Raw genomic sequence first — 26,975 nt, 5'->3', positions numbered from 1 at the left:
ATACATATAACTTAATACAATTGGCTTTAGGAAATTACATAAGTTATAGGATAAGGAAAAAAGAAGAAAATGCAGGAGGGAGAGGATACTGACAAACTAGGTGAAAATCATGAAAAATTAGATAAGAATGGAGTTAAGTACAATTCTGATGAATTTAAAGAGTGTGGTGCTTAACAGCAGGAGCCATTATGGCATTCCCCAACCCCTGACCTACTCCCCCCCTCAATTAACCATGGGTGGAGGGAGAACGAGGAGGGGAAGGGGCAGTAACACAATCAGCACCATCTATGAAGCAGCCTATGACAAGATTACAAAAGGTACTAGTTAAAGCTAAAAAAGGACAGGATATATCTGATTTAATAGAAGCATACCCTGTGATTGAAGAATTTGATTCTTCAGGTCAACAAAGAAGAAGATATACTCCTTTTGATCTGGAAAAAAATCAAGGATTTGAAAAAAGGTTGCACTCTTTATGGGGCTACATCATCTTACGTTAAGATGATAATAGAGAATTTGGCTTATGAAATTTTAACCCCTAGTGATTGGAAATCTATATCAGGGACATGTTTAGAACCTGGACAAAACTTGTTGTGGCTTTTGGAGTATAGTGAACTATGTAGAATACAAGCCCAATGAAATAGGCAAACAGAAGTTAATATACAAATCACCTTTGACCAACTAGCAGGTAAAGGTCAGTATGCAGACATTTTAGTACAGAGTAATTAACCTTTGATAGCATATGAGCAAATTGCTGCTGCTGCTATCAAAGCATGGGCCACTCTCCCAGAACAAGATAGAGGGGAAGCCTTCACAAAAAATAGAGCAAGATCCAAATGGAACTTTTGCTCATTTTGTGGGACATCTGCAAACAGCTGTCATGTGAACAATTGGAGAAAATGTAGCTACAAGAATTATGATAAGACAACTGACAAAGGAAAATGCTATTGAGGTTTGTAGAAGAATTATATAGGGACTACACAAAGATGCTCCTTTAGAGGAGATCATAAAATGCTTTGTGCCAGTGGGTACAAATGTTTATTATCCCCAGACTATGAAGGAAGATATTGGAAGACAGGGTCCCTCATGGCAAGGGACTTCCAGAGAAACTCATCAATGCTTTCAATGTGATAAAGTAGGGCACCTGAAAGCTCAATGTAGGCATAGAAATAGAGTGAGAGGACAGGGTAAGAGAACAAGACCCAAAATCCCATGTATAAAAAGCAACAGAGGCTTCCATTGGGCTTCAGAATGTAGATTGCCCCAGGGAAATGAGAGGCAGGTTCCAGCTCCAAGGCTTCAAACAAAAAACAGATGGGGCATGATGGCAGCCAAGTTTACACCCAGAGAGTCTTTAAAAGTTCAATACCCTGATATGATCAATCAGCCAAGAAGCAATCAGATGGGAGAAAGGTATTACAATTGGGGAGAATATAGGCTTTTAACCCAACAAAAGGGCAGTGTCCAGTGCAAGCAGCTCCAATATAATTGTCCGGTGATGAGAGATCTAGAAAGTGGTGAATGGAAGGGACTGAAAAAGAGAAAAACCTCAAAACAAAGAAGACCTAAGAAACATCTGACACTGAAAGAGCATGGTTGATAATGAAACTGTTGCAGGACCTTAAAACCAGCAGGAACCATTGGATTTCCTGAGATGAAAAATTGTTGATAAGACTGTTGCAGAATTTCAAAACCAGCAGGAATCATTAGATTCCCTAAGGTGAAAAATTGTTGATATGACTGATGCAGGATTTCAAAACTTGCAGGAATCATTGGATTCCCTGACACATGAAGTAATGGACAATAGATTGGTTTGGGACTATTTCTAGGACTTATGGACATGTATAATTCCTCACGTTGATTCATGGTGTTTCTTATATAATACCTCCCATGTTGATGGATTTTTGTATATCTGTTTCAGAAACCCACTAATCTGGTTTGAGTCCACATTTCTTGTAGTGCTTTCATCTCCCTTCGTGAGACATCAGGGAGGCATGATCACCTCCTTTTTTGATGTTGTCACCCCCTTTTTTGAGAAATCAGGAAGGGCATGATCACTTCCTTTTTGGGGTTCTCATCTCCTTGAGAAGACAGGGAGTTTTAGAAAGAAGGAGATGTTATAGGCCAGAATTATGTACTTAAAACAAGGATTCTTACAAAGTATTAAGTCAGTGGAATTGATAATACAATAGTTATCTTGTTTAGCATGGTAATTAATAGTTCTGTAACTCAGTACATGTACTTAGTACTTAATATAGTTCTACAATATTGACACCTTTTCTACAAGATTCACACCTACGATAATGTAATTAAGATAGAGCATATAAGCTGGGGCAGACTCAGCCAAATTCATTCACTTCATCTCACACCACTATACCTTGGCTACTCCTTGACTTCTCCACTGAAACCAAGACTCTGGAAGGCCTTCAAGAAAGCCAGCTGAAGCCCCAGGCAAGGAAACAAGATTTTGAAGGAGATAATAAAAGATTTGAACTTTAACACCTGGCTATTCTACTGGTGATAGGCTGGTCCAGAGATCTCCAGAAAACCAACCAGAAAATTGCAAGGTATACTCTGTCTGACTCCAAGAAACAAAATCAGGAAAAATGCAAAAAGACAAATTTAGACTTGATGGCACGAAAGATATTCTGGTAACTAGAGATTTCTGAGTGTAAAATGGATGCCCTGGGAGGTAGTGGTCTCCTCACTGGAGGGGGGTCTTTGGAGATCTTTAATCAGTGATTGGATGAACACTTGTTTTGCATATCATTCCTTATGAGAATTGGCTGAATAAATAGGTTAATAAATGTTGAGGTTCCTTCCAACTCCAACATTGTGTCCCTAAGTGTCATTCTAGGTATGAAGTAATTTGGTTTTTCCTGCTGAACCTTTCCTATTTTGACTTCCTTCAATGAAAATGTTTGTCTTGACTTAAGAGTAATGAGTTCCACATCTCTGGAGATCTTTAAGAAGAAGGACACTACTTGAACCCAGTTTTTCTGACTCTGATCAAATAATGTTATTGATTATGATTGTTCAAAAGAACATAGTAATTTAGCGTTACATAACACTTTTCACACATTACTTCATTCAGTCTTCATAACATCCTAGGAAATAGATGAGGAAATTGGGGACTGGAGAAGTGAAATGATTTTTTGTTGCTTTCTGCCATGGGAGCCAACACAAAATTCTTAATGGAGAGGAACAGAAGGTATTCATAAATGATCTTTGGCCACATCTGTAGTGTTCTTCTTTTCTAAAATAAAATCGTTCTCTGGGAGCAGATTTCTTGGGGGGCTTCTGGGGGTAGCCTTAGTTTCAATTCAGAGTAACAGTCAAGTGGATGAAGTAATAGAAAAAGAATTGGATTTAGAACCAATCAAAAGACCTAATCTGAGCCTTGGGTAAGTTATGAAAAGCTTGCTAGCTACAACAAAGATCTCATTTCTTTATCTTGCCCGTCAGACCCAACCTTTTTAAAAATTTCTATTATTTGTCAAAAATAGCAATACCCTTCGACTCTCCCAATTTCATAAGAAGGTGTCTTTTTCAATTCCTCACTTTCTGCAAATAGTCAAGCAATTTCCAAATCCTGCCAATTCTATATTTCCCAAATCTCCCACCATCTGTCCCTTTTCTCTACTCACACAGTAACCCAGCTTCAGGTTTTCATTGCCTCTCACCTGGAAAATTGCGATAATCTTCTTTTTCGTCTCCTACTTAGATTTCCCTTTCCAATTTATTATCCACACACCTACCAAAGTGATTTTCCTAAAGCCCCTGTCAGACTATGTGCCTTTTTAAACTGTAGTTTGCAATCCCATATAGAGTCTCATAACTGAATATGGAGGATGCAAAATTAGGGTTTGTTATCAATAGATGTTTGATTTGCATACATATTTTATATACATATATACCTGGGTCATATCAAAATTTCTCAAGTTTAAGAAAGGTTATGAGTAGAGAAAGTTTAAAGAGTTACTCAATAAATAAGTTACTCAATAAATCCCAGTGGTTACCTATTAATACTAGAATCTCTATTTGGCATTTAAAATCCTTTACAACCTGGTCCTAGCCTACTTTTTCAACCCCAGTATTTATTACTTTATTTCCTGCATCCTACAGTTTAGCGAAACAGACCTTCTTAATGTTCTTCACAGTTATTTAAATACAAAACTAAACAACTGAATATGAATAGGAAATGAAGGCATGATACCATTCCATTAAGTAGAAACATATAAATAAAGCAGAATAGGCTTGTAGAGAACATATTTTACTGAGTTACAAAAAAATTCATTTATTGTTTTTGTATTCTGTAATGGTAAATATTTATAGGATCTGAAAATCCCCAATCAAGGGAACTCCAAGCCTATTCCCAATAGCCCCAATCAAAAGGCAGCTAATTTTACCAAATAAAGAGGCAAGGAGCTCCATTATAATTATATAAGTGGTTTAATAATCATAATAGGTTGCTTATATAGGATTTTTTGGGAGCAGCTACCAAATACAGATTCAGATTCTTGCCATGCAGTGGATTCCTGCCAAAAAAAAAAAACAAAAGTCCCATGATAATTATAGAAATCAAACAGAGGCAAAGCTGAAAAGTATCATTATATATGTCATTAGGAATTTGAATTAGGTTTAGAAAGCAGTCTTAATTTTGAGTCTGAATCTCAGGGCTTATTATATTCTTGTAATGGTTTTCAACCAAATCTCGATTTGGTCAGAAACAAAATACTGGGGAGGAGGGAAAGGGGGAAAAGAACAAGGCCATGTGCTGGTCAGTTTCATTAAGTTCTCAGACATCCAATGTTATTTGCTAGATTTAGTGTGCTTGCAATAACTCGCACCTGCTTTAGAATGGCTTCCACCAAAGTAGTATGGCTTTCACCAATTAGGAACCCATAATATCTAAACACAGATATATGATTTCTTCAGAAAATTATATTAATTAAATTATAATTAAATTAAATTAAATTATATTAATTGACTCTTGTGAGCTATTATTTGATTATTACTTTTTAATTGAAAGTTACATAATATATTTTCTTTAAAAGTCAATTCAACTATTTGACTGAATTTTTTTAAATTTTATTAAATAATTATTTAAAAAGTTAACAAATTCACCCTATCTCCCCACTTTTAGTCATTTAAAAATGACTTTTCAAAAATAATGAATCATATTACTCTCATTGAAAATCTTATTTATAATCATTGTTAGTAATATCTTAGTCAAAGTAAGAAGAGCTTTTGTACCATTTAGGAAATAAAATCTCATATTTTTAAAAATTCATTTTCATGTGTTTATCATTTATGTACTGTAATCACATAGTATTTGTAGAACAAATAAATAAACATTTATAAATAAATATATTGGAGAAAGTGATTAAAATTTGTTTTACTGATAGAGTGCATGACAAAAAAGTTAAGAAACAATTACACTACATGATCTTTAAAGTCATTAATAACTCTAAATCCTTTTACTCACTTTTCAACATAAATTGGACTTTTTTTTTAACTCTTTTTAAGAGAAACATATTGAACATAATAGTTCTACTAGCTCTGTCCTTCATAGGCTACATCAGTTTTGGACACTACTTAGGAAATTGGAAAATGGAAAAAATAAAATTTAGGGAGATATTTCAAAGGTGAAAAGATTACATGTATTTTCTTTTCCTCCAGGGTTAAAAATTTGAAGCAATGGGTAGAGAGGCATTTAAGTTTCATCTATGGATAAACTTCCTAATAAATAGAACTAGTTCAAAGTGTATTGTGACACCTCCAGGGGGACTAAACTGAGGTCAATAAAAGTTAAGTGACTCATCCAAGATCACAGAGTATCTGAATTAAAGAGGAAAGGGGAGGTAGAGCCAAGAGGGTAGAGAGGAGACACATCTTTATCTGAGCTCTCCCTGATCAACAGCAGATCAAGTCTCTGAATGGGTTTTAAAGTTACATGACCCACAAATAATTGGAGTATAACAAATTTGTTTTGTTTGCTGGAAATTTCCAGCAGAAGATATTTTGGGAGAACTTCAGAAAAGGTCTGTTTCAATTGGGCACAGAGCAAGTTGGCCAAGTGCAGGCACAGTGCAGAGACCCAGGGCATTCTGAGCCCAACTCACTGAGTAATATAATAGGAGGAACTTATAGCAATGTTGTCTACTTTGTCTTGGTTGCAAGCCAGTAGATCAGCAGATCAGCTGTAAGACATCCAACACAAATACAAAAAGCAAATAGTGAATCCCTGAACTCCAGAATAACAAGAGATGAGGCCTCATCCTTCCAGCACTGTAAGTTAATCAGCACCCACCCAGTGCAGCCACTCTTGCCTGTAGAGGAAGCTTAGACAATCTCCCCTTTGCCCTAAATGTAGACCTCAAACTTAAAAAAAAAAAAAAAAAAAAAGCAAAAAGAACTTTGACCAGAGATAGTTTCTATGGAGAAAAAGAACAGATTTCCAACCCTGAGGACACTAAAAGCAGATCATCTCCAGATCAGGACCAAAAGGTAATATGAGTTGGTCCCCATCTCACAAGACTCTCTTGGAAGAATTCAAAATGGAACTTAAAAGAGAGTAAGAAGAAAAATGGGGAAAGGAAATTTCCCTAGAGGTTTTGGAAAAGGAAACACAGACATTATCTGAATAAAACTCCTTACAAAAGAGATTTAGTGAAATGGAAAAAGAAAATAACTCCTTACAAAATAGATTTGACAAAATGGAAAACAACTCCTTGAAAAACAGAATTTGTGAAATAAATTCATTTAAAAATTCAATTGGCTAAATACAAAAGAAGCTTTAAAAAGTAACTGAAGAAAATAATTCACTAAAAATTAGAATTAAACAAATGGAAATGAATGACTCAATGAAACATCAAGAATCAGCCAAATAGAAGCAAAAAAAAAAAGAAAAGAAAATGTAAAAGATCTCATTGGAAAAACACCTGATCTGGAAATAAATCTAGGAGAGACAATATAAGCATTGTTGGACTTCCTGAAAACCATGAGGAAAAGAACCTAGACATCATCTTTCAGGAAATCATTAAGAAAAACTGTCCCGATGTCCTAGAACCAGAAGGCAAAATAGCCATTGAAAGAATTCACTGATCATCTTCTGAAAGAGATCCCAAAATGAAATTCCAAGGAATATCGTAGGTAAATTTCAGAATTATCAGATTAAGGAAAAAATATTGCAATCAGCCAGAAACAATTCAAATATTGAGGAGCCACAATCAGGATTACCCAGAACTTAGCAGCTTTCACCTTAAAGGACTGAAGGGCCTGGAATTTGATATTCTGAAAGGCAAAGGAACTTGAGTTATAGCGAAGAATCAACTATCCAGCAAAACTGAGCAATATCTTTCAGGGAAGAAGATGGACATTCAACAATACAGATGAATTTCATTTATTTTTGATGAAAAGACCAAAGCTAAACAAAAGAATTGATCTCCAAATATAGAACTAAAGAGAAGCATAAAAAGGTAAAAAGGAAAGAACTCTTGAGAACTATATCTCTATTATGAGTATACTTAGAGAGCGCAGGTATAATTTGCTATTAGTATGAAACTAGAGGTGGAAAGGGGATTTTACTGGTAAAAGAGGAAAATGAAGGTAAAATGAGGGAAATTGCATCTCATGAAGAGGCAAAGAAGACCTATTATAATTGAGGGGAAGAAGGGAAAGGGATGAACATTGTGTGAATCTTACTCTTATCATATTTGGCTCAAAGAGAGAATATTAGACATATTTGGCTTCATAGAGAAACTTGTCTCACCCTATAGGGAAAAGGGAAGGAAAGGGAAAACTGAAATAGTAGGGGAAAGGTATAAGAAAGGTGTAGGGGCTATAAAAGGGAGGGCTGTTTGAGGGAGGTAGTGGTCAGAAACAAAATACTGGGGAGGAGGGAAAGGGGGATAAGAAAGAGAAAAGCATAACTTGGGTAAATAAGATGGTGAGAAATACATAATTAGTCATTTTAACTGGAAATGTGAATGTGGTGAACTCTTTCATAAAATGGAAATGGATAGCAGATGGGATTAAAAGCCAGAATCCAACATGTTGCTTTCAAGAAACACATTTAAAGCAGAGTGACACTTACAGAGTAAAGGTAAAAGGCTGGAGCAAAATCTGTTATACTTTGGGTGAAATTTAAAAAAAAGTAGGGTTAGCGATCCTGAATTTAGATCAAGTAAAAGCAAAAATAGATCTAATTAAAAGAGAAAAAGAAGGAAACTATATCCTACTAAAATGTATGATAGATAATGAAGTAATATCAACACTAAACATAGATGCACCAAGTGGTATAGCATCCAAATTCCTAGAGGAAAAGTTCAGAGAGCTGCAAGAAGAAATAGACACAAGACTATACTAGTGTATAGATAAATTGAATCACAAAATAAATAAGAAAGGAGTTAAGAAGGTAAATAGAATTTCAGAAAAGTTAGGTATAAAAGATCTTTGGAGAAAATTGAATGGCGACAGAAAGGAGTATACTTTTTTCTCAGTGGTTCGTGGATCTATACAAAAATTGATCATATGTTAGGCATAAAAACCTCAAAATCAAATGCAGAAAGGCAGAAATAGTAAATGCATCCTTTTTTGGATCATCATAGAATAAGAATTACATGAAATAAATAGCCAGGAGAAATAGACTAAAAATTAATTGAAAACTAAATAACCTGATCCTAAAGAATGAGTGGATGACAGCTTTGGGGATAAAAATTCACTATTTGGCAAAAACTGCTGGGAAAATTGGAAACTAATATGACAGAAACTAGGCATTGACCCACACTTAACATCATATATCAAGATAAAGTCAAAATGGATTCATGATCTAGACATAAAGAATAATATTATAAATAAATTAGAAGAACATAGGATAGTTTACCTCTCGGACCTGTGGAGGTAGAAGGAAATTGTGACCAAAGAAGAATTAGAGATCATTATTGATCACAAAATAGAAAATTTCAATTATATTATTTAAAAGTTTTTGTGCAAACAAAACTAATGCAAATAAGAAGGAAAACAATAAATTGGAAAAAATATTTTTACATTCAAAGGTTCTGATAAAGGCCTCATTTCCAAAGTATATAGAGAATTGACTCAAATTTGTAAGAAATCAAGCTATCCTCCAATTGATAAATGGTCAAAAGATATGAACAATTTTCAGATGAAGAAATTGAAACCATTTCTAGTCATATGAAAAAGTGCTCCAAATCATTATTGGTCAGAGAAATGCAAATTAAGACAACTCTGAGACAGCGCTATACACCTCTCAGATTGTCTAAGATGACAGGAAAAGATAATGACAAATGTTAGAGGGGATGTGGGAAAACTGGGACATGATACATTGTTGGTGGAACTGTGAATGAATCCAACCATTCTGGAGAGCAATTTGGAACTATGCGCAGAAAGTTATCAAACTGTGCATACCCTTTGATTCAGCAGTGTTACTATTGAGCTTATATTCCAAAGTAATCTTAAAGAAGGAAAAGAGTTGCATATGTGCAAAAATGTTTGTGGCAGCCCATTTTGTAGTGGCTAGAAACCGGAAATTGAATGGATGCTCATCAATTGCAGAATGGATGAATAAGTTGTGGTATATGACTGTTATGGAATATTATTGTTCTATAAGAAATGACCAGCAAGATGATTTCAGAGAGGCCTGGACTTTTAAGAATTGATTCTAAGTGAAATGAACAAAACCAGGAGATCATTATACATGGCAACAAGAAGATTATACAATGATCAACTCTGATGGATGCATAATTGAGTATGTCAATAATCAAACTAACCAAAATCACATTATTGTCTAAATAGATGCAGAAAAAGCATTTGACAAAAATCCAATACCAATTCCTATTAAGAACACTGGGGAATATAAGAATAAATGGAGTTTTCCTTAAAATGATCAGTAGCATCTATTTAAATCCATCAGCAAGCATCTGATATAGTGGGGATAAACTAGAATAATTCCCAATAAGATCAGGAGTGAAGCAAAGTTGCTCACTATCACCATTACTATTCAATACTGTATTAGAAATGTTAGCTTTGTCAATAAGAGAAGAAAAAGAGATTAAAGAAATTAGAATAAGTAAGGAGAAAACCAAATTATCACTATTTCCAGATGATATGATGGTATACTCAGAGAATCCCAGAGAATCAACTAAAGAACTACTAGGAACAATTCACCACTTTAGCAAAATTGCAGGATACAAAATAAATTCACATAAATCATCAGAAATTTTATATATTACCAACAAAGTTCAGCAAGAGATACAAAGAGAAAATTCATTTAAAATCATTGTAGATGATATAAAATTTTGGGGAGTCTATCCTCCACAAGTCCGAGAGATAAACTATCCTATGTTCTTCTAATTTATTTATAATATCATTCTTTATACCTAGATCATGAACCCATTTTGACCTTATCTTGATATATGGTGTTAAGTGTGGGTCAATGCTTAGTTTCTGCCATACTAGTTTCCAATTTTCCCAGCAGTTTTTGTCAAATAGTGAATTCTTATCCCAAAAGTGGGGGGTCTTTGGATTTGTCAAACACTAGATTGCTATAGTTATTGACTATTTTGTCCTGTGAACCTAATCTATTCCACTGATCAACTAGTTTATTTCTTAGCCACTGCCAAATGGTTTTGATGACTTTATAATATACTCCTTTATAATATATTTATAGCCAAGACACCTTCATTTATTTTTTTTTCATTAGTTCCCTTTTGTTCTTCCAGATGAATTTTGTTGTTATTTTTTCTTGGTCAATAAAACAGTTTCTTGGGAATTTGATTGGTATAGCACTAAATAAATAGATTAGTTTAGGCAGTATTGTCATCTTCATTATATTCATTATATTCAATATATTCATTATATTGACTTATCCAAGAATTCTCCACATATTAATTCTATATATGCTTATATGTGTGCATGTTGTTTTATATCATCTACAATGATTTTAAATGAATTTTCTCTTTGTGTCTCTTGCTGAACTTTGTTGGTAATATATAAAATTTCTGATGATTTATGTGAATTTATTTTGTATTCTGCAATTTTGCTAAAGTTGTGAATTGTTTCTAGTAGTTCTTTAGTTGATTCTCTGGAATTCTCTGAGTATACCATCATATCATCTGGAAATAGTAATAATTTGGTTTTCTCCTTACTTATTCTAATTTCTTTAATCTCTTTTTCTTCTCTTATTGACAAATAAGTTAGTTTGGAGGGAAAGATGCTTTGTTTTTATCTTTTTATTCCTAAGGCTCAGCACAGTCTTGTCATATAGTGCTAATAAATATTTTTAGATTGATTGAACTGGGATTACCTGAAAGATCTGATGCTATTTTACCATTATCAGTAGCTCAGATAAAGGCATCTGGCAGTCTTACTAAATTTGCAGATAATGAAGAGTTTGTAAAAAAAAAAAAAAAAAAGCCAAAATCCTGGATGAGAGACTCAAGTTGCTAAAGGTCTAAAGCTGGCCAGAACATTAGATTAAATGTAATAAGATGAAACTTAATAAAGAATAAATTTAAGTTCAAAATATTAGCTTCACGAGTACAAGGTAGGAAGAGGCATTAAATAATGAGCAGTCTGAAATAGATACTGAAACCTCTTTTTAGGAGTCAAAAGTGTGATGTGGCAACCAAAAAGCCATAAAGACATCACAATTACCCTCTTCCATCCTGATCAAACTACATCTTGAATATTTGTATTCACTTCTGAGTACCAAGGTTAGGAAGAATGGAATATTAATAAGTTAAAAAGACACTCATGGCAATACAACCATAATAGTGAAGAACCTTTAATCTAAGTTATTAAACCCTTACTTTGTACCAGGCTTTGAGTTAAATACTTAGGATACCAAAAAAATATTCTTTGATCCTGCAGTGTCTCTATTGGATCTGTATCCCAAAGAGATCATAAAAAAAGGGGAAAAGACCCACATATGCAAAACGTTTGTAGCAATTCTTTTTATAGTAGCAAGTAGCTGAAAATTAGGTGGATGCCCCTCAGTGAGGGAATTGCTGAATAAATTATGGCATATGAATATAATGAAATATTATTCTATAAGAAATGATGTGCAAGTTGGTTTCAGAAAAGCCTGGAAAGTCTTAAATAAACTGAGACTAAGTGAAATGAGCAAAATCAAGAGAACATTGTATATAGTAAAAAACAAAATTACGTGATGATGAACTGTGATAGACTTGGCTCTTCTCAACAATGCAGTGATTAAAGCATTCAAATGATTCAACAGACTTGGAATGAAAAATACTATCTCCATCCAGAGGGAGAAATATGGAAATTGAATGTGGATTAATGCAGAGTATGTTCACCTTTTTTGTTTGTTTGTTTGTTTCTTATCTTTCCCTTTTGGTTTAATTTTTCTCACACAGAATGACAAATAGGGAAATATGTTTTTTTTAATTGCACATATTTAACCTATGTCAGATTGCTTGCTGTCTTGAGGAGTGAGGAAATAAGGGAGGGAGGAAGAAAAATTAGGAACAAAAGTTTTACAAAAATGAATGTTGAAAACTATCTACACAAGTATTTGGAAAAATAAAATATTACTAAAAAAATTTTTTTTAAAGAAATGGAAAAATCATGGCCCCTGTCCTCAAGAAATTTACATTTTAATGGGTCAGGAATAGACAACATGAAAACAACTATATTCATATAACATATACAGTATTTAATGGAAATAATCTTAGAAGAAAGGTGCAGTGAAAGAAATGAGGCATGACATAGTATAAGGTTCCAGCAAAAGCAGATTAAGTCAGATTGGTAAGAACCAGGAAAATAATGTCATAATTCATATAAGAGAGAATCTCCAGGACTGGAGAGTGATTATGAGTATTAAATAAGGCAGAAAGAGAAGGACTAAGAAAAATTGATCAAGATTTGTTGATTAAGAACTACCAGCGATATTAAGAGATCAGTTTGAATTTGAGTATGAGGGCAGAAATTGAGAAATGACTGGGAAGAGAAGAAGTAGAGGTACCTATCATAGACAATTTTCTCAACATGTTCAGCCAAGGAGGGGAGGAATGATACAGGATGATAGGCAATGGAGATTAGTGATTCAGGTGAGGGTTTTTTAAGGATAGAAGAAACATGAGGATTTTTATAGACAGCAAAAAACCAGTAGATTAGAAAAAGGTAAAGATAGAAAGAGCATAAAGATAATAGCATAAGCAACCTGCTGGGAAATAAATGAGGAAATTGGATAAGGGATGCATGTAAAGAGGGTTGTCTTGGTAAAGAAAAGTACTATCTCATTGTGTTAGGCAAATGTGAAGGAGAAGATAATGAGGGGGAATGACTGAGTAATGGGATATAAGGAGGTGGACTAATGAGGAAGATTTTTTGCAAATGGTCTCATTTTTTTCAGGTGACCTATGAAGCAAGGAGGAGAGGAGAATAAATTTAAAAATGTCTAGAGAAGCATGAGGAAAAATGAAAAGGTTTATAATAGTTACTGTGGTAAATGGGATATTGAATCAATTAGGGGGTTGTAAAATTATTTCCCTGGTGAAATTAGTGGGCATTTGAGATTATGTAATATAAATTTTGTAGTGGATCCAGTTAGTGTAGATTTTTCTTAGCTGCATTCAATAAGACTCAAAAGAGAAAATTAGTCAGATAGTAAGAGTAATCTAATATTGAGATTTGGAATGTGTAACTTGTGATAGGATGAGAGTCTTAAAGAAGAGGATAAAAAGCATAAAAAGAGAGAGAAGAGCCTAAAGTCAGCCTTTGATGAAAGGTATAAATATACATTTTCGGGAGAAGGAAAAAGAGGAGGAAGATCCAAAGTCAGTGCCCTTTCTTTGATACTAGGTTCTTTTCTTCTCCCTATCAGTAATGGTAAGTTAGGGAACCCATGTTCTAGTCCTAGCTTTGCACTAGCTATGTGCCATTGGGCATATCACTCAACCACTCTAGGTCTTGATTTCCTTATCCATCAAATGGATAAAATAATACTTTAGGTACTTCAAAGGCCCAGAAAGTTCATGGAAAGTTACATGGAAATTATTTTGCAAGCCTTAAAGTGCAGAAACATAAACTATTCCTAATGGCATTATTTTTTTCCTCCTTTCTCCCAACCTGATTTACACTGTACTTGTGAGTTCTCAAAGCTTGTGGCAAGGTATCTCTTTTGGTGCCTTCTTTTGCTTGCTGTGATTCCATCACTGTTTATATAGAATAGGGGTTTTTTTTTTATATTCAAGGATGTCTTTAGATAAATGGAATTAAAGGGAGAAATTTTTTCATTCCTTGTCAAGCTTAGATTTCTGGGGAACTCTGAGTCTAACATACAGATTCTTAATCATGTGGATAGACTTCAGTGGGTCCATGAATTTGACTGGGGGAAAATTACATATTTATTTTTAATAACCTCATTTCCTTTCTATCCTATGGTTTTATTTTATGAACTTTCAACCAATATTCTGAGTATGATCCCATTAGATTCACCAGACCACCAAAGGAGTTCAGAACACTCAAAAAGCTAAAACTATCTGATCTAATCATTCTTTTCTCATGACAAGTCCTCAAATATAATGATGATGATGATGATGATGGCTAGAATTCATATAACATTTTAAGGTTTGCAAAATATTTTATATATGTTATCTCATTTGACGCTTACATAACAACCCTTTCTATAAAGGGTTCATCTATAAAGTAGGGGCAATTATCCCAAGTTTTTGGATGAGATAACTGAGATGAGATAAGTGAGAGATAAGTCACACTATTAGTAAGTATTTGAGAAAATATTTGAAATCAGGTCTTCCTAAATCCAAAGTTCCACATTTTATTCACTAATCTAACTAAACAGAGTTCTCATACCTTAGCAAAAAATAAATTATCAAAATGTTACCTTTTAGAGAACAGTGTCTTGAGACAAATTAATCAGTGAAAGAATGTTTTCATCTCACAAATTAAATTAGACTGGATGATTTCTAAGTTTCCTTCCCACTCTAAAATATACTGATTTCATGTATGTGATTGATTCTGGGAGTAATTATGAAACAGACACATTTCATATTCAGTGCTATCCCCTTCAATATCCCAGGTTCCCATGCTCCTGGTTGCCCAGGAGTTCCCACTCAGACTTCTTCTCTTTGTAGAACATACCAAATATTTCTCTAATTTTCCCTCCTATTAAAACAAGTTGAGAAGTTCATATCTATTTTGAGATAACTGTATTTTTGGGAAATGTAAGTGCCATAATAAATAATACTGAATCTGGAATTAAGACCTAAGTTCAAATCCCGCCTCAAATAACTTGTTACCTGTGTGACTTTGTGTAGGTCACTTCAGTTTTCTCATCTATAAAATGAAGTTTTACATGAACAATAGCAATTGCCTCATAGGATTATTGTAAGGCTCAAATGAGATAAAATAGATACCACACCATGCAAAACTCAAAAGTGTTAATGAATATTAGATCACAATTGCAATTGTTATAGTCCATCATTTTCATTTTATTGGTGATTAAACTTAAGTCAAAATACCACATTTCTTGATATCATCTCTCTTTTCTCATCCTCTTTTCCCTTCTCCTTCTTTGATATTTTTGAATTCTACCTCTGATACTATCTCTCTTTTAAAATTCATATCATCCCATCTTGATCCTAAATTGCTATCATCTGTGAACCTCCTAATTACTCTTCTCCCCAAATTTCTCTTCTTCTCCAGTAATTTAAATATTCACTTCTTCTTAAGCTCTCTATGAACTACCTGGCCTCCCAGCTTTTTAGTTAAGAATTTCCATAGTTCAGTTTACATTTTCCTTGCAAAGGAAAGATTATATTCTAGCATCCTCCACGCCTCAGATTCCTAGTTACAATTCATAGCTTTTCTTACAGCTTTTGACTCAACCAAGCTGTCATGGAATTACTGTTTCCAATATTATCAAGTTCCAACTTTAGTGCTGTGTCCAACTCTTTAACTTCAGTGCTCTCCAAAATGTAAAGTTAATAATGAAAAATTTGTACCAATATTCAGTGGAGTATTGGTAAGTGTTTGACAATCAGATCTGTAGGAAAATTTATTGGCTTTATTAATATTTGCTCTATCACTTTTGAAAATCTAGACAATCAACAAAGTAATAAATCAAGGTCTGGTTTGTAAGAATTATTGATTTCTGAAGCTCAAACTGAAAATATAACAATTGGTTCTCATGATTCAGCTCCAGCACTCTCCTTCATGTGAATCATGAAATCATGAAACTTCTGAATCAAAATCTTGGTTTTCCACATAGGATTGAGTGCCTATAAAATGCCTGTTTCATAAAGAAATGATTCTCTTTTAAATAAAAAGATAATAACTCATATTAAGAATATTCTTAGACTCCAAAATGCTTTTTTTTAAATAGAAATTCTAAGTAGTGAATAATGCATTATCAGTTGACTAAAATGCTTTAAGGTTTGCAGAGCACATTAGTTATGTCATTTGAGCCTCATAATAGTCCTGTGGGGTGGTGGATATGACATGTATTGTTATCTTTATTTTATGGAAAAGGAAACTGAGACTCAGAAAAATTGAAGAACTTACCAATGATCATATATCTAATAAATGTGTGCCAGGTGTGGGATTCAAATCCAGACCTCTAATTCCCAAGTCCAAATTATGTTCCAGTGTCCTCAGCATTTTAGGATAATAAGATTAAACATGCAAAGGAAAAGTAATTTGCTCAGAATGTTTAGACTCTGCTGACTTCTTCCCATCTTTCTCCACAGATTCCTGTTATGGGAGGGGCTTTTATGGATTCACCAAATGAAGACTTCAGTACTGAATACTCCTTATTCAATTCATCTGCCAATGTCCACACAGCCACTTCAGGACCAAACCAACTGGAAGAGCCACCTCGTTCTTCCAATGATGCCATCTTATTATGGATTGCCATAATAGCCACCATTGGGAACATTGTGGTGGTGGGTGTTGTCTATGCCTTCACCTTCTGAGCAAAACAAATTAAGCATCTGGTGAGCATGAGTCCTGACCCTACTAAATGCAAAGAGTGCCAATTGTCATATGTGTAGCATAATCCTGCTGGCATGGACAGCCAGTGACTATGTGTGATTCTTGACCTTATTCTCATAGATAGAATTAGGCCATGCTGTGCCAAGATAATGATTGTTTCATCTTTTAGTTCTTACCAAGATCTGGAAATGAAAGTCAACAAATAAGACCAGGCTCAAATTTTTTACATAATCCTTTCAAAGCCTGATGGTAGAAATTCAGGAGACTAAAATGAGTGTTGTTTGGTTTGGACAGACAACTGCTATGCCTTCTAGAATCTCAAGATTCATTTGGAAAACTAGGGAAAGCTAATTAAATTTTATTTTTCTTACTTTTCCCCCTTTCCAGCTGGGTTTTTTATTCTTTCTAATGGGTGGAGAAGAGAAGGTACTTAAGAAATGAGATCTGCCAACCAAGAAAACTAAAGCTATACAATATTCACATGCTAATATTTTTATGATAGAAATAATCTCCCTCTGAAATTTAGAGATTGTTGTAACCACATACTACATTAGATTTAACGTGGTCCAGACTCTTCATTTTCCAGATTAGACAAGTGAAGTTCATATAGGTATTGCCTGTGGTCTCACAGCTAATCAGCAGTAAGGGAAAGCACCCAGGTTTCCTGGTTCCTCAGCCACTGGTCTTTCTATTCTCTAGTTTCTTTTTTAGGAAAAGCTGACTTGATGAGCTGATTTAAAGATATAATAGAACAGACAGCCCCACTGGTTACATTTCAAAGTTTAAAATGATCATGATATGATTTGATATATCTTGAATATACTTTTTCATGTCTTATTTTATTCCCATCTTCCCTTTGCAATCATACTTGATAAGGATACTCCTGAATAAAAGAGCAGGTTAAAAATTGTTGAGGGCAGAATTTCTCTGATTGATATTTAAATCAATGAATCCTTTTCCTTCCATAGAAATGTTGCTGCCCCAACAGCCTTATTATGGGAAATGAAGAATGAAAAGGGAGGTGAATCTCTTTCCAGGAATTTAAGAGTTCTTTCTCTTGTAGGGAGGGGCTACAATATGTCTACTATGTGGATATTCTACCTTTAGGACTGGCAATTATTGTTACAGAAAGTTTAAATTTTCCCAGTCCATCATCTAGGGGAATGAATGATTTTTAAGAAAAAAGAACAGGCTAATTTTCTGAATGACACCATTAAGAGATTGCTGCTGAGAAACTATGCCAACAGAATTATCAGTCTGACTTTTGACTGTATCTGCAGATTTAACTCCAAAAGGAAATTGGCTATATCTCTTTCTAACAGTTGGACATTCAGGACTGTGAATGTTCAAATGAACGTGTCTGAAACATGACTCATATTGTATGAAGAAAGAAGATTTGGTAGGCCAGTTGGGACACCAGCTTTATACAGCTATGGCTGTGCAATGTTCTCTGGATTTGTGATTTGACAATATTTTCTTATTTTTTTAAAGATTATTTCGGGACTGTCCACTTCTATAGTGGAAGGCTTTCCTGAAGCCTTTTTTTTTCAAAGATCATTTAACTGATTAGATGTTAAATATCTCCTATATATTAGGCACTGTATTAGATATTTTGAATGCAAAGACAAAAAGATATCATTTTTAAAAAACCTTGATCTCTGCAGCCCCAGAGAAATAGAACAAATTGCTAATGCCTTGGTGAAACAGTGTCTTATGTGAAACCTCTATGGGCTCTGTAAATGTTTGTCATTAGCTTGGTTTCCCATCCCTAAGATCGTAGAATCTTAGAGCTGGAAAGAGTTGGAGAACCTATCTAATTCAACTCCCATCCAAGACATGAATCTCATTTACATAATCATTTGCATAAATTACAAGTGATTTTCTAGTGAGCAGGCAGAACAATCTGCTAGAATTCCATCAGGCCTGAAGGTCTCTTGCAGTGCAAACTGGTGGGAGAAAGGGGAATTAGGTAAGGAAGAAGAAAAAAGAGAGAAGGAAGCAATATGTAACTTATAAACTTTGGAAAATAACTTGACAATTAAACAACATTCCCTTAATTATGGTTTTCTATTTTCTTAGTCTCTGCTAGGTTTTGAGGATCCCTAGGATTTGGGAACAGATATCAATGAAATTTAATTCCATATTTATGTTTCTACTATTTTCAAATTCATATTTAATTGCTTTTAATTCCTCAAGTAGATAGAAAAAAATAAAGATGGTAGTTGTATAATACTAATAGTAATAATTATAAGTAACATTTATATGAAATTTTAAGATTTACAAAGAGCTTTATTTGTATCTCACTTGATCCTCACAGCAATTCTGTGAGGTAGGTGCTATTATTATCATCATCTGTGACCAATTAATGAGAAAAGGAAGTGAGCTATAATTTTCAGCACATTTAACCAAAGTGAGTTAGGGTGAGGCTATTGGAAGTCAGGTGGTTCCACTTGTTTAATATGTCACCTTTTAGAAAGGCTGATAAAACATCACCTGCTCCAGTTAGAGAAAATAAATCACTAGTTCAAATGACCCACCCAAGTGATCAGCAGATGGACTTCAAAACCATTAGGCCCATGCAGCCCTGACCTTAGATAATTTAGAAAATAGTTTGTGGATCTTGTCCCAAACTAAAACTGATTCTATCATTAGCAGCCAATAAATATTAACCTCAAAGTGCAGGACAGGACAAATAGGTAGAATTTCATAGGATCCTATGACTTTTGGTGAGAAGACATTTTAGAAATCATCCAATCTAACTCCATAATTTTCCAGCGAATAACCTGAGGCTTAGGGAATTGTTGGTTTGTTTAATTGGCTTGCTTAAGTTTACACAAGTATTAAGCAGAACCAGAATTTGAACCCAGATCCAATTATTCAAAATTCATTGTTCTTGAGTAGGCAGATTTAAATTCAATATAAGGAAGAACTTTCTAATCATCAGACTTATCCAACAATAGTATGGGATATGTTAAACAGGCAATGAGTTCCCTGTCACTGAGTATTGTTTAATTCAACATCCATTTATTATATATTTTAGAATGTTCAAACATTATAATAGACAAACAAAAACATCCCTCACATTCAGTTGGAAGATTATAATATGTACAAAGATGAATAAGTATAAGGTAATTGGAGGATGGGTTCAGGGAAAAATTATAACAACTAGGAAAATTAGGAAAGACCCCAGTAGAAGGGGATATCTGAGCTGAGCCTTGAAAACAGCAAGGAGTTCCAAGAAACAAAAATGAAGAGAAAAAGTATTCTAAGGACCTGCTGCAAAAGCATGGAAGTGATTCATGTTCAAATAGCAAAGATACTAAATAAGAGATTCAAGCATGAAATGACTAGATGAACTTTAAATTCTTTTAAACTTTGAGATTTTAATTATAATATGCAAGATTATTTATAAGAATGTAGATTTATAGGATCAGAGGTCCCTAAATCCTTAAGCTCTCAGCTCTTGAATCTTATAGACATTTGGATCTGTTCCCTCACTTCTGGATAGAAAGTGTTGATTGCCAGAGTCTACCATATATCATACTAAACTCTTAAAAACTCATGAAGGTACCTCTAGTCATTAGGCCACTTTCCTGCTCCTCCTTACATTGTCATCAATGCTATACATGAGATAAATTGTCCCATATTTCATAAGATTCCCTCACTGGACAAACTTATAATCCATATTTCTAAGGTGATTTTTTCCCCCAAAAGTAATATTTCAACCACACTTCACACTGCTCTTACATATGGACTGTGGAAGAATAAATGTGTGGCCATGTTTTTCTCTGTAGTTATGATGATTCCAAAGAGTTGCTAACTATTTTACAATCACAACAGTCTTTAATCTCTGAACATAAAGGAACAGCAGAGGTTATCTAGTCTAACTTTCAAATCATATTATTAATAATTTCCAACAAATCATCATTTAAGCTAAATGATGAACTTAGAACCCTTTGTGGCAGCTCACTCTATTTTTTGTTACCTTAATCCCAATCATCAGGAAGTTTTTAATTTATGTTGAACCTAATGCAAACTCCCTCTCTTCTACACACAATTCACAGAATGAGTCCAAAGAGGCATTGTATTCCTACTACCAGATTTGGGAAGTTACACAATGATCATAGACAGGAGACCATCAACTGAGGGAGCAACAAGAATTAGCAAGCAACAAGACAATAGACTATAATCTCATGTCTAGAGTGCTTTTTTACCTTCTGACTTTTTTGTGTGCACAAAAAATGGTGAAATATCAGTTTCTGGAATGTGAATACAACCTTTATACTGATCTCTTTCTTCAATATGTATCCACTGAATATTCATTCTTATTATTCCTTTCCCTTCCAATTAAAGTTCTAAATATATCTATCTTTTAAAAACATTTCCTAAAATTGTTTGCATGTTTTAATTCTTTATCAACACCTTCATTATGACAATGAGAAGGAATCTCTTCTATTTTATCACAATCTGTCACATGTCTCAACCTTTGAAAATCACATGGAAAGTTTTATGAGTTTTTTTTACTCTGCATCAGGAGTTTGTTTGGGTCATGGATCCTTTTGGCATTTTGATGAAACCTATGAACTACATTTCAGAATAATAATTTTTAAGAACCTCCTAAATTAAGGAAATGCTAAATTTCTGTTGGAAGCTAACTAAAATGAAGATGTAACTGTTTTCAATTGGGAATTTTCAACTCACAGACCCCTTGAAATTAATTCATGCTTACAGTCTAAGATTACCTCTTTATCTCCCCACAACCATCTAGAAGAATGAGCATACTAGGGGTGTGATAATTCAGTAGAATGGCATGTTAACAGTTTCCTTCTGGGAAGTGAGAGACCTCAAGATATCATTAAGATCAGCACCCAACCTTCAGGCAGATGGTTATCTCTTCTTATCCAGGGACCCATGGAAGGGCTCTATTACCAATTAGCTGGGTTGGCATCTGACCATTTTCAAAATAAATCTTAAATGGATTCCCTGGAAGACAGCCAGATCACTTTAACATAGGATCATTATGCAGAAGGTTCTTTAGATACAGCTCCCATACCTCTCTTGCCTATCAGATTACACAGAATAGCTCCTGTCTAGTAGTGTGACTCATAACAAAAAGCTTCAAAAATGAACTCTACATGTACTGATGCTTTGGAGCACGATAATAGTAGCCTCCAGAAAATCTTCAGCCAAAATAGACATTTAATGTCAGTTTCCTGTAAATCTCATTCTCCAAGAACATGGAAGAATCTTTCTCTACATTTGGAAAAAAATATGTATATGAATATTTACATACACATATACACATATGTCGATGCATACACACACGTGTGTGTGTGCACGCACATGCAACTTTAATGCAGAAGGAACAAGATTGGAGAGAATCATGAAATAAAATATAGTTCCAGTCAGCAAGAAGATTAAAGTTGAAAATAGAAAATTTTCATTGAAAATAGAAGCAATATGAAGCTACTACACAAGAGATATCATAAGGCAAAACATCTCAAGTTTTTAACACACTTACCCAAAAGACATTTAAATCTGTTAACCTCTCTGGGCCTAACTTTCTTCATCTATACAAGGAAGGAATTGGGTTAGATGACTCTGATGTCTCTTCTAATTCTAAATCAGTTCAGTGACATGAATGGATATTACAAACAATCAGTACTATGAGATCATAGGACATTGAGTTCTCATCAAATTACAAATTATAGAATAATTAGATGAATAGCTCATTTTCACATGAAATCTTAAGGTTTACAGAGCAAAATGGTTTTTAACATTTCCTGAATAGCAAGTCTTATTTTCTTTGTTATACTTCATTTCACTGACCAATGAACGGACACACAATGTCAAATAGGCTGCAGGATACTTCTAATGATGTCTCATATGAAGGAAGTAGCATAGAAGGTGTCATAAAGAGCATATGTGGTAGAAAAAGAAGTTTATTAGTCACATGTCAGTCATAAAGCACAACAGGTAACCAGACAGTTTGGATTCTGAATTGGTATTCTTGAAATATTAAGAGAATTAGCGGAAGACTTTTTAGTACCTTGGATAGCTACTCAATAGAGAACTTTTAAAAAGATATAAAGGAATCTTTCATAGGATAAAAAAGTACAAATGAGTGGCAGTTGGTACTGGTGAAAGGAGTAGCCACACAGATGAGACCTCACATTCATATGGTTTACATGTTGACATGATGCTTAATGGCTACAAATCTTCTTACCTCTTTTAGCTAATTTGGTCCCCATGTTAAGCCTGGGAGGTAAGCAGGATGAATAATACTATCTCCATGTTATAGATTCAAAAAGACTGAGTGATTAGGTAAAGAAGATAAAAAGGTAATTACCTTTTTCCAAGATAATGAAGCCTATGAGGAACTGAATGAAAATTTAAACATAGGTCTTTTGACTCAAAAATTAGTATTTGTTTATTTTTTCACTATAGGGTTAATTTTTGTCACTAACAACTACTCTTTAGTGAAAGACAGGGTATCTGAGCTGATCAATAAACTTGTAGCAAGCTGTGATGAAGTTGCATTTCCCCTCAAATTTCTTATAATTGTTGCTTAATAAGAGCAATCCTAAAGGTGTCTAATTCTGAAAAGAGAGATTTGAATCAATTTCTGAGGTACTCTGTACCAGACACTATAAAAATCTGTGCTGAGCAATGCTTTTCATTATACCCATTAGTTGTATAATTTTAACATAATATGGATTTCTGTATAGTTACATAATTATTAATACAGTATTATTTCACTGAGTCAGTGAGTCTAGCTACATTTTATTTTTAAACTTAATTTTCTAAGTGGACTTGTGGCCCAAACTTCAAGTATTCACATGTCCTCATTTCCTCCAGTATTATACTTTGTCCCCACCCTCCACATTTTACTTAGCACTAGGACAGAGTTCTATAAAGTGGTGATTCTTATGTTTTGCAGAATATGACCTCTAAGAGGCTTTAGTTCTCTTCGCTCCCTTCCAATAGAGTTTGGGCAAGAGGATTATATTTCATATAGCCATATAAAATGTCAGAGCTGGAAGGGGTCTTATGATTATTAGAATATGGAATAGTAGAAATGTGAGGGCCATAGAACCATAAAATATTAAAGCTAAGAAGATACTTGGACCAAAGGTAAGAATGTTAGATGGAACTGAAAAGAACTTTGAGGATCATCTCACTTAATCCCCTTGTTTTAAAGATGAGGAAACTGAGTCTATGGAGTCAGAAGTTATTTTTTCCAAAGTCATTTGTCTTCTCTGAGAATTTTTCCAAGTGTATTTATACAACATTGGGTCAACATACTGATTCAATCAATTGGTTAGTTCAATGAAGAAAAAAATATATCAGACTTTATTTATTTGACACCATGTTGGTCCTGTGGTGCTTAGGAAAAAAAAAACACTTTAAAAGAGATCCTGTTAGAAGTCCTCCCAGAAATGAACAAATCTTCATATATTGCCCCAGTATTCCTGGAACTACTTGACATACTCTTTATTTAGTTTATAAAAAGGCCTAGGTAGTGGAGCCAATATTTCCTTTATTAATAGGCTGCCTCATTGATCTGTTAATGAGCTTTTTGCTATAGATCCAAAAAAATATATAAAACAGTGCCCATCCTTCAGGATCATAGAGTACAGTTGGGATGACAAGATTGATAATATATATAAAAATATAGATAAGGATTCAAAGCAGTAAAAAAAGATCTAACATGTGATAAAAATAATACATAATATAGAAATCTGAATAGCAAAAGAACACTGTGGACTAGGAAGACTTTTAAAAAGTTGATAGTTGATCTGTGTCTTAAAGGATGGGTAGAATTTCTATAGGCAGAGATGGTTACTAACTGGAGAGGATAGGAATTGGAGGGGAGTTACTAATGTAGAGAATAGTTTGTGTGAAGAAGAAAGGAGGAGAATACTAATGATCTTAACAGAAAAGTTGGCTAATGCATAATGTCTAAAGTTCATCAATATTAATAGGAATGGATCTGATAAAGGGATACACTGGAAAATCAATAGATGGCTAGAGCTTGTATAAGTTGGAGACTATACAAAGCTACTTGCTCATAGTTCTTCTGATAAATTCCCTCTTTGGTCCTCAAAGTCTAAGAAATACTCAGGAGTGTATACAGTTTGCTTAATTACAAATAAATATCTAGGTGTAGTGGTTGAAAGACAGCCTCATTATGGAAGATTTGGGTTCAAGTCCTCCTACTGATACTTTTTGACCCCAAGCAAGTTATTTAACTTCTCTCTATTCTTAAGATTAACATTGAAGAATATTTGCTAGTATGTATTAGGTATTAGTAGAAGGAGTTTTCTCCTTGAAAGAGGTCTAGAGCTGTGAAATTCCAGGTCTAGACAAACAAAAACAAAATGATTCATTGCTATTTCTCTTCCACGGTCCTTTTGGGGCTTTGAATGGGTCAAGATGATCTCTTTACAGGCTGCCATTTTTCTGAAACTTTATTCCCATGACAAACAGTGCAGGAAATGTGAATGACATATACAGGGAGCACTGAGATTTGGTATTTTCCTGGAAGCTTTACCAATTTATTGAATGAAAAGATATTTTAACAGTTTTTTTTTAATGTCCTTTCCTATTTAAATAACTGGGGGGTTTCTCCAACAATGTTAATACTATCTCTCTTTTCTTGTCTTTTTAACTTTGTTAAAAAATGATATTGATTAAAGTAATATCTAAATGTGCTTTTATGGATCCAGTTCACAAAGCTAAAAGATTGTTTTTAATAGAGACTGTTTTTGTTTAATTGACTTTGTATAGAGTGTTTGTTCTTATGCTGTTATTGTCATATTATAGCAAATATTTTCTTCATAAATGCTTGGTACTAATTTGTCTATAGATACAGAGCATTCAATAAAGAACATAATCAATTAAATACAAAAAAACTATTGAGTTTCTGAAGCCACAAAAATGTATCTGAATCTATAGAGTTGTACATTTTGTAATAATCAGGCACACCCAAGGACTCAAGAATCCTGATTTCTCCATCAGTAAAAAACACATTATAGAATAACCATACTTATCTAGATCAGTTGGGAATAAATAGTTCACAATCTGAGCCAGAGATTCAACTATTTGGAAAAATATTTATTGAGCACTTACACTTGTGAAGATGCTGTGTTAAACAGGTAAAATACAAAACTGAATAAGACTGAGTCCCTTTGACCAAGAAGCAAACAATTAGTAGGAGAGATTAGAAAGGGATACACATAATTGTAATTTAGAATATAATGTGGGAGGAATACAACATCCTTTGAAAAGGCTGAGATTGGAAAAATCTCTTCCAGCTTCTGAGGGAATACTAATTCATATTAATACTAATACTAATATCAGGGAAGACTTCCTGAAGGGGTTGCAAAGGGAGCCAGACCCATGCGACATTGGAGGCAGGCTTTGAAAAATGGAAATATTTAATTCAAAGAGGAGAGGGTGGTGGAGCTAGAAAGTACTCCAGATAAAAAGCCAAACAGGGATAAGTGAGTTTGGCTGGAAACAAAATAGATGAGGAGGAATGAAAAAATATGAGTAGTAAATTAGAGTAGTTTCATATTTTGGAGGGTTCTGAAGTCAAGACAAATATATATATATATATATATATATATATATACATATATATATGTATGTATATATGTATGTATGTATATATATATGCATTGATATGTATATATATATACCCATTGATATATATGTATATATACGTATATTTTTTCAACAGATAAGATGTGAAGATCCATTAGCAGAACAATGAGATGGCCAAATTTATTCATTAGAAAGATTGATCTGGGAATGAAATATAATACAGGTTAAAGGGGAGAAAATGGAGAAAAGATATGATGGGAAAACATTAGAATTTAAATGAGAGGTAATGAATACCTGAACAAGGTTAGTAATAGTAAGGATGGAAAGCTAGGAGATAGATGTGAAAAATAATGAGGAGGTATAATTAATAG

At 33.8% G+C, this 26,975-nt stretch overlaps 1 protein-coding gene across 1 annotated transcript in view; it reads left to right on the top strand.

Moving 5' to 3' along the window:
- C2H14orf132 (chromosome 2 C14orf132 homolog) overlaps positions 1-25,910 on the top strand; it is a 65,763-nt gene extending 39,853 nt beyond the window's left edge. Inside the window, exons 2-3 of the mRNA XM_051978430.1 lie at positions 16,752-16,997; positions 21,060-25,910. Of these exons, the coding sequence (XP_051834390.1) occupies positions 16,752-16,976 (225 nt within the window). The 3' untranslated portion in view covers positions 16,977-16,997; positions 21,060-25,910. The remainder of the gene's footprint in view (positions 1-16,751; positions 16,998-21,059) is intronic.
- Positions 25,911-26,975: the final 1,065 nt, after the last annotated feature.

This window comes from Antechinus flavipes, chromosome 2 (assembly GCF_016432865.1).
Source record: "Antechinus flavipes isolate AdamAnt ecotype Samford, QLD, Australia chromosome 2, AdamAnt_v2, whole genome shotgun sequence".
NCBI lineage: Eukaryota > Metazoa > Chordata > Mammalia > Dasyuromorphia > Dasyuridae > Antechinus > Antechinus flavipes.
Note: the sequence above shows the minus strand (reverse complement) of the source record. Positions and strands in the feature narration are given on the sequence as shown.